General features: G+C 31.9%; 4 protein-coding genes across 4 annotated transcripts; 3 read left to right on the top strand and 1 right to left on the bottom strand.

Moving 5' to 3' along the window:
- The first annotated feature begins 1,167 nt into the window (after positions 1-1,167).
- On the top strand, positions 1,168-2,572 carry LOC105673238 (GTPase Era, mitochondrial). Its single transcript, XM_012368737.2, has 3 exons — positions 1,168-1,398; positions 1,565-2,002; positions 2,181-2,572. Exons 1-3 carry the CDS (start codon positions 1,168-1,170, stop codon positions 2,526-2,528), a joined length of 1,017 nt encoding a protein of 338 aa, XP_012224160.1. The 3' UTR covers positions 2,529-2,572.
- Positions 2,147-6,762, bottom strand: LOC105673239 (sulfotransferase 4A1-like). The gene is made up of 7 exons (XM_067357255.1): positions 6,048-6,762; positions 4,662-5,813; positions 4,201-4,300; positions 3,797-3,947; positions 3,541-3,667; positions 3,341-3,435; positions 2,147-3,096 (listed from the first exon to the last, which is right to left on the bottom strand). Exons 2-7 carry the CDS (start codon positions 4,867-4,869, stop codon positions 2,815-2,817), a joined length of 963 nt encoding a protein of 320 aa, XP_067213356.1. The 5' UTR covers positions 4,870-5,813; positions 6,048-6,762; the 3' UTR covers positions 2,147-2,814.
- A 151-nt stretch (positions 6,763-6,913) lies between these two features.
- DNAlig1 (DNA ligase 1) lies at positions 6,914-12,117 on the top strand. The gene is made up of 16 exons (XM_012368792.2): positions 6,914-7,069; positions 7,254-7,313; positions 7,485-7,565; positions 7,676-7,764; positions 7,832-8,139; positions 8,233-8,515; positions 8,663-8,789; positions 8,891-9,063; positions 9,173-9,396; positions 9,535-9,663; positions 9,721-9,860; positions 10,019-10,220; positions 10,334-10,540; positions 10,709-11,161; positions 11,333-11,530; positions 11,822-12,117. Exons 1-16 carry the CDS (start codon positions 6,963-6,965, stop codon positions 11,993-11,995), a joined length of 2,955 nt encoding a protein of 984 aa, XP_012224215.2. The 5' UTR covers positions 6,914-6,962; the 3' UTR covers positions 11,996-12,117.
- Positions 12,118-12,364: 247 nt separating this feature from the next.
- Positions 12,365-14,721, top strand: LOC105673273 (tetraspanin-2A). Its single transcript, XM_012368796.2, has 5 exons — positions 12,365-12,615; positions 13,328-13,525; positions 13,722-13,898; positions 13,976-14,161; positions 14,264-14,721. Exons 1-5 carry the CDS (start codon positions 12,529-12,531, stop codon positions 14,339-14,341), a joined length of 726 nt encoding a protein of 241 aa, XP_012224219.1. The 5' UTR covers positions 12,365-12,528; the 3' UTR covers positions 14,342-14,721.
- Positions 14,722-14,771: the final 50 nt, after the last annotated feature.

The following is a 14,771-nucleotide window of genomic DNA, read 5'->3' as shown; positions in this document are numbered from 1 at the left end:
TGTCCATTGCCATAAATGTTATCATGTTGGTGACTTAATAAGTCCATCTTCTTTTAAGGAATGGAACATTATTATGTCCAGTATGCTGAAAATAAAACTGATATGAAATGATAAGACTCGCTTACAAAATAAGAGTAAAAATATCTCCTCGTAAAATTAAAAGAAGCAAAAATGCAAATACATTTTTTAAAAAATGAAAAAAAGATATTGCAAAATATACTATTTATATAAAAAAATTATAGCACTAAATATTATTTTTATTTCAGAATTTTGTTTAATAAATTATATGAGTATATTCAGTCTTCTGACAAGCAATAAAAAGAAGACATAATTACAATAATAATAAAAAAAAAAAAAAAAAAAAAAAAAGAGTATGGAAAAAGAAAGTCTGAAGAGAACAGATGGGACACTATTAGGTTTGTTCTTAAGGTCAATTTCTTTTGTTAAAGATAAAAATACATTCAAACTTTAGTTAGAAAAAAAAAGACAGAAAAGGGCAAATGGAAAAAGTCTACAAATATATATAAAAACATTTTAAAAATATAAAAGCAGAACGTGCATAAAAGAGAACATGTTTATTGCTTTTGCGAAAAGAGCGAAGGAAATGATATTTGCAATACTCACTTGTCTTTCATTCCTTATTCATTTTGCAATATGTCACAGAAGAAATCATATTCGTACTTTGTTATCTATTCGACATCGTGGCGCGGAAACGCGAGACGTGAAATCCGTACTGTCTTTTTATACTTTTACACTTTCCCCTTCGTTCCTCCAAAAACGCGCACTATCATCGTGTCGCTTCTTCTTCTCCTTATCTCGTGGATGTCTGTCCTGTTTGGGACGCAATATCACGATTATCCCTGTTGATTCAAATGGAAAAAGGTTCAGAAGACTGATAAGAGCTACAGTAGACGCGCGTCAATAACAGATGCCTATGTTGGCGCGAGACGTTGTCGTCCATTGCTTGCCGGCGACGGCGCGAAGTGCGACACGAAGTTGTGCGCACGACAAGTAGCGAGAGGTCGATTCTATCGAATATATCAACAATGAAATAGGTTATGCTTCCCACAAGTGTAATCTGCAAGTTGCGGTATAATCAGATATAATTTTGAAAATACATTCATTGCTCGTGAAGTTGCACAAAATAATTTTTATTTTTTCGACAAAATGTTATTTACGATCGAAAAATATGCGATTCGTGTTGGATCAAGATACTTACGACGATATTTCTCCAAAAATGTGGACATCGCTGTGAACAACACTCAAGAATTTGTACTACAGCCTGAGGACAGTTTTACATCAATACGTCGAGAAGGTCAAAAATCCTTGAAGATTGCTCTTCTGGGCGCACCGAATGTTGGAAAAAGCACGCTCGTTAATCAACTTATTAAGAGATCGGTAATTATCAAATTGTTTATGAAAAAATATGAGGGGGACATCTTGCAAAAGTTACTTTGTGAAGAAATCTGCTTCTAATTTTACATTATATTTGTATATTATTGTATTATCTATTTAATATATTTCTATACAATTTTTCATATATTTTTTATTTATTTTTAAATAGGTATGCCCTACATCTTCCAAAGTGCATACTACGCAAGCCAAAACTAATGCAATTTATTGTGAAGATGATACTCAGTTAATATTTATGGACACACCTGGTACGGTTTCTGAGAATGAATTAAAACGATACAAGTTAGCTAACAGCTTCAAAACAGACCCAAAAGTCTCTTCGCATACAGCAGATATTATAGGAATTGTGCAAGACACACAAAATTTATATACCAGAGACAAGATTAATCAGAATATATTGAAATTATTGACTGAAGATATAAGAAATAAGATCCCTATGATCCTGATCCTTAATAAAGTAGACAAATTGAAGAAGAAAGAGATATTGCTGCATCTTGTGAATGTTTTTTCCAAAGGCAAATATTCTCTGAATTTTCATGACATATTTATGATATCTGCTTTGACTGGGGATGGTGTGGATGATTTGAGGGTAAGTTTTCCAACCATTGTGAATCTTTAAATGTATATATTATTGTTTTCAATAGGTAAATAATTATATATAACTGTTGGCAATTATGAATAATGTAATATAACATATATATATATATATATATATATAATATGTACGCAAATATTATAAATAAATACATTTTATTTACATTTTACAGACTTATTTTCTGGACTCTGCTAAGCCAGGAGATTGGCAATATCAGAACAATGTGTACAGCAATCTCACATGTGAGGATATAATACAACAGACGGTACGTGCAAAGTTGCTAGACAATTTACCGAACGAAGTTCCTTATTGCTTGCAAGTGAGATTAGAACACTTTGATGTGGGACCCAACGATAATATCAATGCGATAATATCCGTTACATGTCCTACCAAGCGTATTGTTAATCTTTTACTGAATGGAAAAGGTAAAAGACTTAAAAATATCGCGGTTGTGGCGGAGAAGGAATTGCGGTATGCTTTTCGAACGTCAGTGAAATTGAAAATTTCTGTACAATTGTGAAATAATTCGCTTTTTACAAAATAAATTTGTTTATATTATTGTTACATATTTTACTATTTTGAAGTAATTTTATTAAAGTAATTTTATTATAGTTATTAGTTTACTATCCAAAAAGAAGACGTTCTCCATTTCCTTTATGATGAGCTGAAATGATTTATTATCTGTTCTATTATTATCTATTTAAATCAGCTCAAAAAATAATCAATCTTACACCAAACTTTATGTAATAAAATGTATATAGATATATTATTTAGTAATTATAAACATTATTGCTGGTGCAGTAGATCTAACTGGGAAAAGTTAGATCTGTGTTCTTCAAGTTGTCAGCGATCCACTTGTTGAACTTTTCCTCTATCTCCGGCGTGAATATTTCTTTCCAGCCGCCAGTCTTTCCTTGTCGGATAAACTTTTCCGGTTTCATCCTATTGTTGTTGGGTGATGCTTGGTTTACCATAGGATTCTTGCGAAAGTTATCTATATTCAAGTGTTTCACTAATTTGGCGATTTGTTCTTCACTGTAGCTTTTGCCGAAGAACGTAGCAACCTTTTCGATAACACCAGGCAAATCCTGTGCAAAATAAATGAGAATTTTTATCTTTAAAAGTTATGATATCTAAAAAGTTGAAGCTAATTATTGAAATAGTATATTCAAGGCCTCAGTTTTTGTGATAAAACACAAATATTTGTTGATAGACAAATGGAATCAGAAAATCATAATAGCGCAATTTTTGACGCAATTTTGTTTTAATTTCTATAAAGAAATAGATAAAGATCTTGAGAAATAAAAAAAAAAAATAAAACTCCCGACTCACTTTATTCAAATCTTCATAAAAGAAGAACAAAGTGTTTGCTCTGTGTCTTTTCGCCCAGCCTTCTTTTACATGCTCCCAATATGGACTATAGATCGCTGAAATTACAAAAGGTAAATAAATGAAATAAATATACATGTTAAAAATATTGATGAAAAAAGGGAAATTTAGTTAAAAAATTATCCATATTTTGCAGAACCTACTATGATCGGCGATGAACATATCACAAAAATGCTCGAAAGTTCCCGCATACTGCAAGTGTTCCTGATGTTTCTGGAAATGGTACCACGAAACTACCACATCTTTAGGATTCCTCGCGACATAAATGATCTAGAAAGGATATTTCTGAAATTTTTCTTGACCGCCTAAATCATATTTTTTTCTATATGCATAAATATATGTTATGATATATTTATATATTTAATTAAAAAATCAGAGAACTATATTGTAAAAACTCACTTTGCAATCGCTGTTTACGACTGTTGGCAGTAGTTCGAGGGGCAAATGACTCTTGATGAAACGCGGCGAAGGCTGATCTTGCACATAATTTATTGACCCTTCTGCATGATTTCGTTCCGCAGTTGTGTGGTTATCTATTAGTACACTAATTCTAAAAAAGAAAATTGTATAGTAAAATATTTTTTAGAAAGAAACAATATATTTTTCGTAATCATTACTCTATATAAGATAAACGATAAGAGAAGGATGCTTGTTATATAAATTTGGGGCAAAGACACAGAAGCAAAATTTTCTTCACGCATTTTTTTTTAATTGTGTACTTCTGATAAAAGGAGAGGCAACAAAAATTAAATTAGAAATATGCGTTTTGTTTTTGTAGTTTTTATATCAACATTATATCGTACTCGATAAAAGGAAATCTCTCTAACAAAGTCCTTCGATGCGCCTCGTCGAAATTTAAGTCATTTGCCACCAACCATGTGAGTTCTTGCATCACGGTTGTACCTGATTCACACAATATAAATAATTAATTAACAATTCTTTCAATTTTATAATTTTCAAGAAAAGAATATAGATTATATTTTTGTTTAAGTAAAAACTAACCAGAAATTAATTTATCAACAAAGAGTTATAAAATTTTAGCATATTTGAGAGCCGGCTTACAAAATCAAAGATGCTTTTATTTACAAAATTGTTAAAGCTAACACAATTATTTGTATAAGATTATGAAGATCAATTCAGACAAGAAGCAAGATACTTAATTACAAGATATTAAGAAAATTAAATATTTCTTAAAATAAGAAAACAAGAATTGTGAAAAATCATTGGCTATTTGAACGTTTCTGTTAAATAAAAAAGGATTTACCTGATCTAGGATACGTAACAATCCATGTATCATCCGGATGGATCTTGAAGTTGTATAACTTGTCGCCGTTTTTGGCGTATCCGTACGGTAAATACCATTTTTTTTCACCGACTTTAACAAAGGCACGCTTTTTAGTCAAATATAATTTCTCCAACTCATCCCCTAATTCACTCGCGATAGGTTCTACTTTTAATTCTGTAATAGACATACTTCGTTAACTTCTCACTGCAAAATGAATTATAGTTATCTGAATTCCACTCAAATATTTTTTACTGATTACATAAACTGAAATGTTTTAAGAAGATATTATAGCAAGTTCTTGTTATCATTAAGTGAAACACGATAGATAAATATCGATAAAAAATTATATAACATTGATGCAATCTATTTTGAATTTTTCTGAATGAAATAAAAACAATCATTACATTTGTTTCAAAATGTCATTTTATTAATAATGAGTTTGTACTACTTTTCATTTATTATACGATGAATAACATTTATATATATATATATATATGTATATATACATATGTATATCAATTTTCAAACAAATCTTTAAAACTGAAATTGACATACTGACTTTTACTGATAATTGACGTAGTACATTTTGAAGAACATGTTTACAAAAATTATATTAATATATTAAAGTTACATAAGATACGTAAAATAATGACAATCATTACAATAAAATACAAAAATAGAAGTCATGAAATAAAAATTACACACTTAAAACTGTTGTAATAAATGTTTGATAAATTTTGTTCTTGCAGGAAGATTCATGCTTAGTTCATAAAATCGGTTTATTTTATAAATGTATAAACATGGTCTATGAATTTAAAGCATAACTTATGTCACGTTAATTCATAAATTAATTTTAAATATAGTTTATAAATTTATAAATTTAAAATATTTGTAAATTATATTTTTCAAATTTAAATTTATAAATATTTTAACTTTAAAAGTTTTATGAATTTAAAAATAAAGCCGATAATTATATGTCAAATATATTAAATTACAATATATGTTTTCTCATATATTTCGGGTCATTTGAGTCATCAAAGTCAAATTGCCTTATCGCTGATTGTTGCCATATTGATAGTATGAATGCTGAATGCTGTTACTATTGTTCTTATTGTTAAATTCTTGATGAATCTATATAAATATTAAAATATTTATTAAAAACAAATATTGATTATTTGATTTTTATCTGATTATTTTTTTTATCCGTTTTTATCTCGTTTTTTATCTGATTTTTGTTATGCTCATTATGCTCGTATGGAGTACATTAAATGCAAATCGAGGAAAGTAAAAAATTATTAATATATAATAATGATATAAAATAACATTAATAAAACTTATTGTTCCTTTTCATTATAGTCTACTTACTTATAATTTTAGATCTTGTACAGTCTGCCATATGGCTGGATGTTGTTTTTTTATATGATTTTCCACATTCGGTGAAATATTCATGTTTACCTTTGTATCACAAATCTTGCATTGTACACGATAAGTTCCAATTTTTTTCCAATATTTCCATTCTAGGATGCGATATTGATACTTCGTCCGATCTTTTTCGGAATGTTCTGATAAATGCGTGCGCATGGTTTTGTATGAATAAGGTACATTGGAACGTTTTATTGGTAAAGTGAATTCACATATAATACATTTTACGGTTGTTTCGTCAATATAGTCGAAGTACGAAACCATTTTATGAAATACAGATTTTATAAATACATCGCCTTTTACAATTTCCTTATGCTGTTCTGATGTATGTTCCCATAAATGCGCACTTTGAACGTACATAGTCTTATAATTACAAGACACACATTTTGCTCTAAAATAATGTAACTTTTGGTAACAATGTTTCAATACGTTGATGTTTGAGACATTTAATGAAATAACTGCCATTGTGCACGATTTCTAGAACAGAATACGTATTACTGAATACAAGTCCGTTTTATCGAAGAGTGTTGATAGAAAAGGTCGATTGAAGGAAGTATAGTTTTTCATTTGATTGTAAATATTGATACATTGTTCGGACCTATTCAACAATCATCATTGGATCATTTTGCTGTCAACATTAGTAATATTTTCTGAGAAGTTACAGCATTTTTATTATACAAATCAAAATTTTTTTTAAATTATATTTTTTAATTAGAGCTATATTACTTTTGCGGCGACCGAGCATGCCTACCGAATGGCAATTCGGATGGCGCGCCTACCGAACGGCAACCCGACCAACACAAGCGTTATACTTGTCCTGCGATTTCCTTTCTAGGTTTATATTATTTTATGACATAAATGATTGTAAGGTTATGGTATCGTTGTGTTGCATATACGCGGGAAATCTGTCAAAAGTGCGTAAAAGCTAATAGAAGCGGTGTAATAATGACGCAACGTCGTATAGAGTAAGTAGTTTAGCAATAATTAGAATTTAATTAATACTTTAACACTAAATTATTTTAACAAACAAATTCAACAGTTATCAAATATAATTTAGCGGATAACATGATATTCATAATTTAAGTAATTTCTCGACAATCTTTTTTTATGTTTGACGTAATTTTTAAATGACAATTTGCGTTATTACAGTTCTTTTTTCACTATATTATCGTCCAAGAAAGAGAATTCGAGTCAGGATACGTTGGAGAGGTATGTTTCGTTCCATAAATGTTAATAATCTGCTTTTATAATTATGCTAAAAATGTTTGCGACTTGCTCGGGCCTGAGCTCGCTAGTTCTATCGGCTCGGCGTCGCGAATTCGCAGCTGCGACTTGCAGCCGATTTATTGTCATTTTTAATCGGATACATACAACCAACAGTAACAAGGCTGACAAGCAGAAGGATCAAGTTGCATTAGGAAATGGGAAACGGAAGAGAAACAAGAGCAGTGAATTTGTCAGGTGATTAAAGCCAACAGTTTTTTTTGTTTATTGCTAGTGTCGAGAATTGTTAAAAGTTATATTTTTGCTTTTCTATCGATAAAATTGCATATAAACACTTGCTTCTGCAGTTCTCCTTCAAAGAAATCTGATACTAAACTTAAGAAGCCAAAAACAGTTTCCAAGACTCCTTCTCCAATTGCAAAGTCTCATGCAAAAGGTAATTATATTGTTGAACATCACATATTTAATGTAATATATATATATAATTATAATTTGTTTTTAAGGAGCTACTCCAAAAATAAAGTTGGATGAAGCTTCAGCTAAAGAATCAAAAAAGGCAGAAAAAAGAAAACTGAAAGATTCGGCCAATGTACAGAAAAAGAAGGAAAAAGATGCAGCAGTAAGTAAAGTTGAGATAGCAGAAAATACTGAAACAGAAAATGGTAAAATTAAAAGTAAAACAGAAAAGAAATCTACATCTTCAGAAATAAAATCTGTATTTGATGAGACAGAAAAAACAAAGAATGTAAAGAAGAAGCGAAGTAGGATACTTCAGATAGTAGATTCCAGCGATGATGAGGATCATTTATCAGTAAGCTTAGACTTTTTAATTCTTTTAGAGAAATATTTGAATATACATTTAAATTTATTATTTTTATTAATTTCTAAAAATTATGTTTTATAGTTACCAGAAAGCCCCCAAAAAACTGAGGATAATGATAAAGAGACAAAAATTGAAAGCTTAGACAAGTCTAATAAAAAGAAAAAGAATGATTCAGATGAGGAAGTTGACAAGAATGATTCAGATGAGGAAGTAGACAGAAATGGTTCAAATAAGAAAGTGGACAAGAATAGTTCAGATGAGGAAGTAAACAATGTTACTTCGGATAATGAAGAGAAAAGCAAAAGCCCGAAGAAGGAGTCTACGCCTGAGAAGAAGTCATCTAAGAAAATGCACAGCTTTTTCAGTAAGTATTTGAGGACTTACATATATTGTAAATATTATTTATAAGTATTGTAAATTAAATTTTTAAATATATAAACAAGTAAGAAAGATGTAGTTCAAAAATTAAAAGTCTTTTATTTAAACAGCTATTTAAACGATCATGTTGCAGCGTCTAAGCAAAAAGACAACGCAGAGGATGAAAAAAAGGGCAATACAAAAAGCGCCAACCAGTCTTACAATCCTAGCGCATCTAACTATCATCCGATAGACAATGCATGTTGGAAACGAGGCGATAAGTAAGTTGAAATTATTATCGAAAAAGACTTGAAAATATTTTAGAAATCTGTAAACTTCATGAAACTTGCAAACATTTAATGTTTCTTAAATTTGCTCGCAGAACTCCGTATAGCGCATTTGCACGCACTTTGGAACTCATCGAGGAGACAAGCGCAAGGCTGAAGATAGTAGAAATATTATCGAATTACTTTCGGTCTGTTATAGTTCTGAGCCCCTCGGATCTCCTGCCAAGCATGTATCTGTGCCTTAATCAATTAGCGCCGGCATACGAAGGTAAATATTGAAACTGCATTATTATTCCCGCAGAAGAAGCGATATTTAGTTGGCATACAGTTATTTAAACAATTATTTACATTGTTAAATAGTAATGTTAATTTTGCAGGAATTGAACTTGGAGTCGCTGATACAAACTTGATGAAGGCGATAGCGCAGTGTACCGGTAGAACCCTGGCGCAAATTAAAGCCGATGTTCAAGAAGTCGGCGATTTAGGACTTGTAGCGGAAGGTAGCAGATCTAATCAGAGAACTATGTTTCAACCGGCACCACTGACGGTTCCCAACATGTACTCTAAGCTAAAGGAGATCGCTCAAATGACAGGGCACGCGGTAAACTACAGAATTTATATTATTAGGACACAAATATAAATTTTTAAATGAAAGAATTTGCAAAGCAGTTGTAAAAATTCATACAACAAAAGTTTAAAAAGTTGAGTAATTTATGTAAATTATATGTTTTTTAAACAGTCTGTAACGAAGAAGCTGGATAAAATTCAGACGTTGTTTGTGGCGTGCCGTAATACCGAGGCGAGATACCTCATCAGATCGTTAGCCGGAAAGCTTCGCATTGGATTGGCAGAGCAATCTGTTTTGCAAGTAAGTTGCTTGTGCTATCGCGCTGCTGCGATCGATATTAAAAATCTATTTACTTAGGCTTTGGCTCTGGCTTGTGCTATGACACCACCGGAACAAGAGTATCCACCAGAGATTCTGAACGCGAGCAAAAAAATGTCGAACGACCGCTTCAAGGAGAAATACGATGAAATAGCGCTTATACTGAAAACAACATATTGGTAAGATCCTTTTGAAAATATCACTATCCTAATTAAAATAATTAAGATTCTATTTTAAACAAAGTATTTCTCAACAGATGTTGAATGACAAATATTACATTTTCTAATTTAATAATTAATATAATAAATTAATTCTTTAATTTATATTAATTGCGCAGTGAATGTCCGAATTACAACCTCATAATTCCTGTTCTACTGGAAGATGGAATTAGTGCCTTACCGAGCAAGTGTAAACTCACTCCTGGAATACCTTTGAAACCTATGCTGGCGCATCCTACTAAGGGTATTCAGGAAGTTCTGACGCGATTCGAGGGTTTGAAATTCACGTGCGAGTGGAAATATGACGGAGAGAGAGCACAGGTTTGTTATTCACTTCACTTTACAAACTTCCACACAATGCCGTATTGCATGGAAAGAAATGACACGAGAAGTGTATGATATTTTAAGTCGATCGAAATATTAAAATTCTACAGATACACGTTGCGGACAACGGCCAGATCAATATCTACAGCAGAAATCAAGAGAACAATACCAGCAAGTATCCAGATATTATCAAACGTTTTAAGAACACTCGCGGCGATCTGGTCAAGAATTGCGTACTCGATTGCGAGGCGGTCGCCTGGGATAGCGAGAAGAAGCAAATCCTACCGTTCCAGATACTCAGCACGAGAAAGCGAAAGGTAATGGTGTAATTATCGAGAGGCATAATCGCGTTATTACAGTTATATTGCTGCAACAACTATAACTGCTGTAATTTTAATTTTTGCTATTGTTACATTTGACTTTATTAATTATATGATTGTAATAATTACAATCGTTATAAAGTAACATTCTGTTTTTGTTCTCAGGATGCCAACGAAGAGGACATCAAAGTGCAAGTGTGCGTGTTCATGTTCGATCTGTTGTATCTAAACGACGAGCCGTTGGTGAAGGAACCATTCGCAAAACGTCGCGAGTTGTTGAGAGAGCACTTTAAGGAAGTGGAGGGCGAATGGAAGTTCGCCAACAGCATGGATACTACGACGATGGAAGAGGTGCAAGTCTTTCTGGACGATTCTGTGAAAGGAAATTGCGAAGGTCTGATGGTGAAAACATTGGAGCAGGACGCAACGTATGAGATCGCGAAGCGATCGAGAAACTGGCTGAAGTTGAAGAAGGATTATCTGGACGGCGTCGGCGATACACTTGACGTGGTTGTAATCGGTGGTTACATCGGGAAGGGAAAGAGGACCGGCACTTACGGTGGCTTCCTCCTGGCTTGTTACGATCAGGAAAACGAGGAATATCAGAGCATTTGCAAAGTAAGTTTTTAACAGCAATATAGTTTACGAAAATTTAAATATTTTTCATATTTGTTTATGAAAGTATCGAGTTATCAAGTATAAAAATATATGACAAATTTTGAAGCTTTAACTGTTTACTTCAATATATTATTTCTAGCTCATTAATATATATTATTTCTTCGAAAACAGATTGGTACAGGCTTCAAGGAAGAAGATCTTGAGAATCACACTAAATTCTTCAAGGATCATGTAGTACCCCAAGCTAAATCGTATTATCGCTTCGACAGCAGCCACGAGCCAGATCACTGGTTCGAGCCTGTTCAAGTGTGGGAGATCAAGTGCGCAGATCTCTCCCTTTCGCCCGTTCACAGAGCGGCTACTGGAATAGTAAGTTTAGAAACTTAAAAATAAAAACATTTATTAATGTTTCTGAGTTGAGGAATCTTATCTACCTGGAAAAGATTGTGTTATTGTGATATTTCGGAGATACGTGTCTTTTTTTATTAATTAATAAAAATGACAGAAGAAAACAGATATATTCGACAAAAGATGTTGCGATAACGTTTCTGATTAATCCATCTGCATCTCTATTTTTGAAATCTTTCTTTGATGCTCCAATTATCTTAATTAATATTCTGTGAATGAAAAAAATTACATTGTGTTAAATTTTTTGTCTAGGTTGATTCGGAGAAGGGAATATCTTTGAGATTTCCACGATTTATCAGGATTCGCGAGGATAAGAACTGCGAACAGGCCACCTCTGCTCAGCAAGTAGCGGACTTGTACAACAATCAAGAACAGATCAAGAATCAAACGTCGAAATCGAAAGTTACAGAGGAGGATTTCTATTAAGTTCTTTTCGTTTTTTATTTATTTTTCTCGACACGCACAAAGCCAGTAAGTCCTCTATTTTTTCTTATAATCACAATTTTGTAAAAGCTGCTGTAAATAAAATATTTGATATTATAACAGAATTAATATGCAACTGAAATTTCTTTCTTGTTGCGTCAGAAGTTAGGCTACTCTTCGTAAAAAATCATCAAGAAATTATAATTAATATTTTGTTTATCTTTCTAGTTTTATAGTGCATTTTTTTATGTGCATCATTAATCGATTAATAATTCGTCACCTCTATGAATACTACGAAAGAAATGATTCATCTCGGCGGTGCGAGGTGCTCTTTATCTAGGACGCGCTTATCCTCTTATCTTATATTTGTTAATGATAAAGCACCTAGCGTAAAGCAGTGATACTCGGGCACCTGTAGACGTTCCCGAATCGGTTAATTACGTTTCCATCGCGCATTGCGTATTCTCAAAATAGTATTTCATTCATCGATAAAGCGTGAATTCGCAACGTGGATATCTTCCGCAAGGCACGAGGAGATGGTCGTCAAAGGCACTGGACCGCAGCTGGAAAAGCAGATTGGCTGCATCAAGTTCACAATTTTCTGCTTAAACGCGATAATATGGGTGTGTGCGCAAAGCTTTCTTTATGATTGCATCGTCTTGTGAAGTTAATTTGTGATAAAGTAAAATAATATATTTATTTTAAAAATCAATTAAGAATAATAGATTAACGAATAAGATGAATGAATGAACGATTGAGTAATTTTTATCAGGTAATAAGTGAAAGAAAAAAAAAATGAATAGGCTTTTATCACATACAATGGACTTAACAATTATTAAAATTGAAGATTTAACTCGAGATATATAAATTCTGTTCTATTTTTTTTCTTTTAAGAAAAATATTAAGACTGATTTCTTAAGTGATTGTTAGATAAATTCTTGATAATTTATTTATTTAAAATATAAGATATATTTTAATATATATGCATTCCTTTTTATATATATAATAATTTTAATTTCTAAATAAAGTTAATGTTGTTACTTAATAATAATAGAATAGGTTCTTAAATCAAATTCATTTACAACGTGGAAAGAATTTCACGCCAAACTCAAATTAGCATTCGAGATCGAAAAAAATTAATTATGTGTGTGATTTCATTAAATAAATTATCACGTAATAGTGTAAATTTAATACGCATATCATTTTTTTCTATTACTAACTTATCTCGTTATCGCACAGTCATATTTAATCACGCTTGAAACATTTCTCAGGGAAAATTGTTATCTTTCTGTCATTAATTAATGTATAATTAAAATTTTTGTTATTTGAATTAAGATCTTGGGTTGTGCGATGTTCGGTCTGTCGATATGGATGCGGTTCGAGCCGATATTCGAGGAGTGGGTGGAGTTCCTGAACATGTATGAGTTCTATATTGGAATTTACGTACTGATCGCCACTTCGGTAATCGTCATGGCTATCGCTTTTATTGGCTGCGCCGCCGCTCTTATGGAACACATATTAGCTCTGTACACCGTAAGAATATTTATCTCTTACTTTTTGTTTAATAATTTTAATTTTTTATTAGTTCAAATTAAAAAAAATTGATTTTTGAAAATACTTTTTTAATTTTTCTTAAAACCAAGCTATAATCTAAAAAAATTTTTGGTATCGCGAATTTAATAGAAACGTATAAAGATGTGTTTAAAAAAATATTTTTTTTAAATTTTAGCACGTGGGTCTTCAAGCATTCTGTTTCATCTGCGGTCTAACTGGAGCGGCGGTCATTCTTGATTACTCTACATATGATAGCCAAATTCAACCCATCATAGAGCGGTCCATGTATAATCTTATCAGCAATTCCCACAAAGAAAATGCGAGCTTCATCTTGAGAGTAATTCAGGAAACTGTAAGAAAACTTTTTGTTGAAAGAAAGCTCAACTCATTTCAAAATTGGATGACTTATCTTTGACGAACTTTTAACAGGTCGGATGCTGTGGGGCTGACGGACCCAGGGATTACACGCAGATGCACAAACCACTACCTACCGAGTGTCGGGACACCGTCACCGGAAATGCTTTCCACCACGGCTGCGTCGAAGAATTGTCTTGGTTCTTGGAGGCGAGATCGGGATGGCTCGCCGGTCTGGCGATGGCGTTGTGCATGCTTCACGTAATAATGGAGCTTAGAAGATTAATTTAAAACATTAAAACTAATAATTTTGAATTAATTAAGACACTTTTCACTATTTTTGTTTTATCTCAATTGTTGCAGGTGATTATAGCTGTCCTGACGCTGATACTTGTACGAGCGATCAAGAAAGAGGATGAATCAATTACGTTCAAGCGTTAAAAGATTACATCTGCGATGTAACAATGGTAGATTGTAATTATTCCAATCGCAATTCGAATTTTTATAAGACAAAACATTTTATAAGAAACTTGAAGATGTAGATTTTTATCATTGACAAAAACTAATAGAGTATAGAGATATATTAAGACATTTTTATATTTGTCAGGGAATGATGTGTTCCTAATGTATTCTTTTAATACAATACCGAAGACTCAATTTTCAACGAATTGCGTTTTCGTTATAACACATCTGTTCAGAGAGCATGCAACAATTCTCGAAATTACAGACCGACTTTATCAGAATACATATAATTATCATGAACAAACATATCATTTATAATATTTTATATAGCTAATGACATAAACATTACGATTTTAATACGCTGAAAGATTATAACTTTCCCATATTTTAGATTTTCTTACTTTATCAT

The sequence above is a fragment of the Linepithema humile genome, chromosome 6, assembly GCF_040581485.1.
Source record: "Linepithema humile isolate Giens D197 chromosome 6, Lhum_UNIL_v1.0, whole genome shotgun sequence".
In the NCBI taxonomy this organism is placed as follows: Eukaryota; Metazoa; Arthropoda; class Insecta; order Hymenoptera; family Formicidae; genus Linepithema; species Linepithema humile.
The sequence above is the reverse complement of the archived record's forward strand: the minus strand, read 5'-3'. Positions and strand labels throughout refer to the sequence as shown.

Coding starts and splice junctions, on each gene's coding strand:
- LOC105673238 (XM_012368737.2), top strand. CDS start 1,168: ATGTTATTTACGATCGAAAAATATGCGATTCGTGTTGGATCAAGATAC. Junction 1,399..1,564: donor ATCAACTTATTAAGAGATCG/GTAATTATCAAA, acceptor ATTTTTAAATAG/GTATGCCCTACATCTTCCAA. Junction 2,003..2,180: donor ATGGTGTGGATGATTTGAGG/GTAAGTTTTCCA, acceptor TACATTTTACAG/ACTTATTTTCTGGACTCTGC.
- LOC105673239 (XM_067357255.1), bottom strand. CDS start 4,869: ATGTCTATTACAGAATTAAAAGTAGAACCTATCGCGAGTGAATTAGGG. Junction 4,301..4,661: donor TGTTACGTATCCTAGATCAG/GTAAATCCTTTT, acceptor TGTGTGAATCAG/GTACAACCGTGATGCAAGAA. Junction 3,948..4,200: donor GAGAGATTTCCTTTTATCGA/GTACGATATAAT, acceptor TTTCTTTTTTAG/AATTAGTGTACTAATAGATA.
- DNAlig1 (XM_012368792.2), top strand. CDS start 6,963: ATGATTGTAAGGTTATGGTATCGTTGTGTTGCATATACGCGGGAAATC. Junction 7,314..7,484: donor AGTCAGGATACGTTGGAGAG/GTATGTTTCGTT, acceptor TACAACCAACAG/TAACAAGGCTGACAAGCAGA. Junction 8,790..8,890: donor TGTTGGAAACGAGGCGATAA/GTAAGTTGAAAT, acceptor ATTTGCTCGCAG/AACTCCGTATAGCGCATTTG.
- LOC105673273 (XM_012368796.2), top strand. CDS start 12,529: ATGGTCGTCAAAGGCACTGGACCGCAGCTGGAAAAGCAGATTGGCTGC. Junction 13,526..13,721: donor ACATATTAGCTCTGTACACC/GTAAGAATATTT, acceptor TTTAAATTTTAG/CACGTGGGTCTTCAAGCATT. Junction 13,899..13,975: donor TGAGAGTAATTCAGGAAACT/GTAAGAAAACTT, acceptor AACTTTTAACAG/GTCGGATGCTGTGGGGCTGA.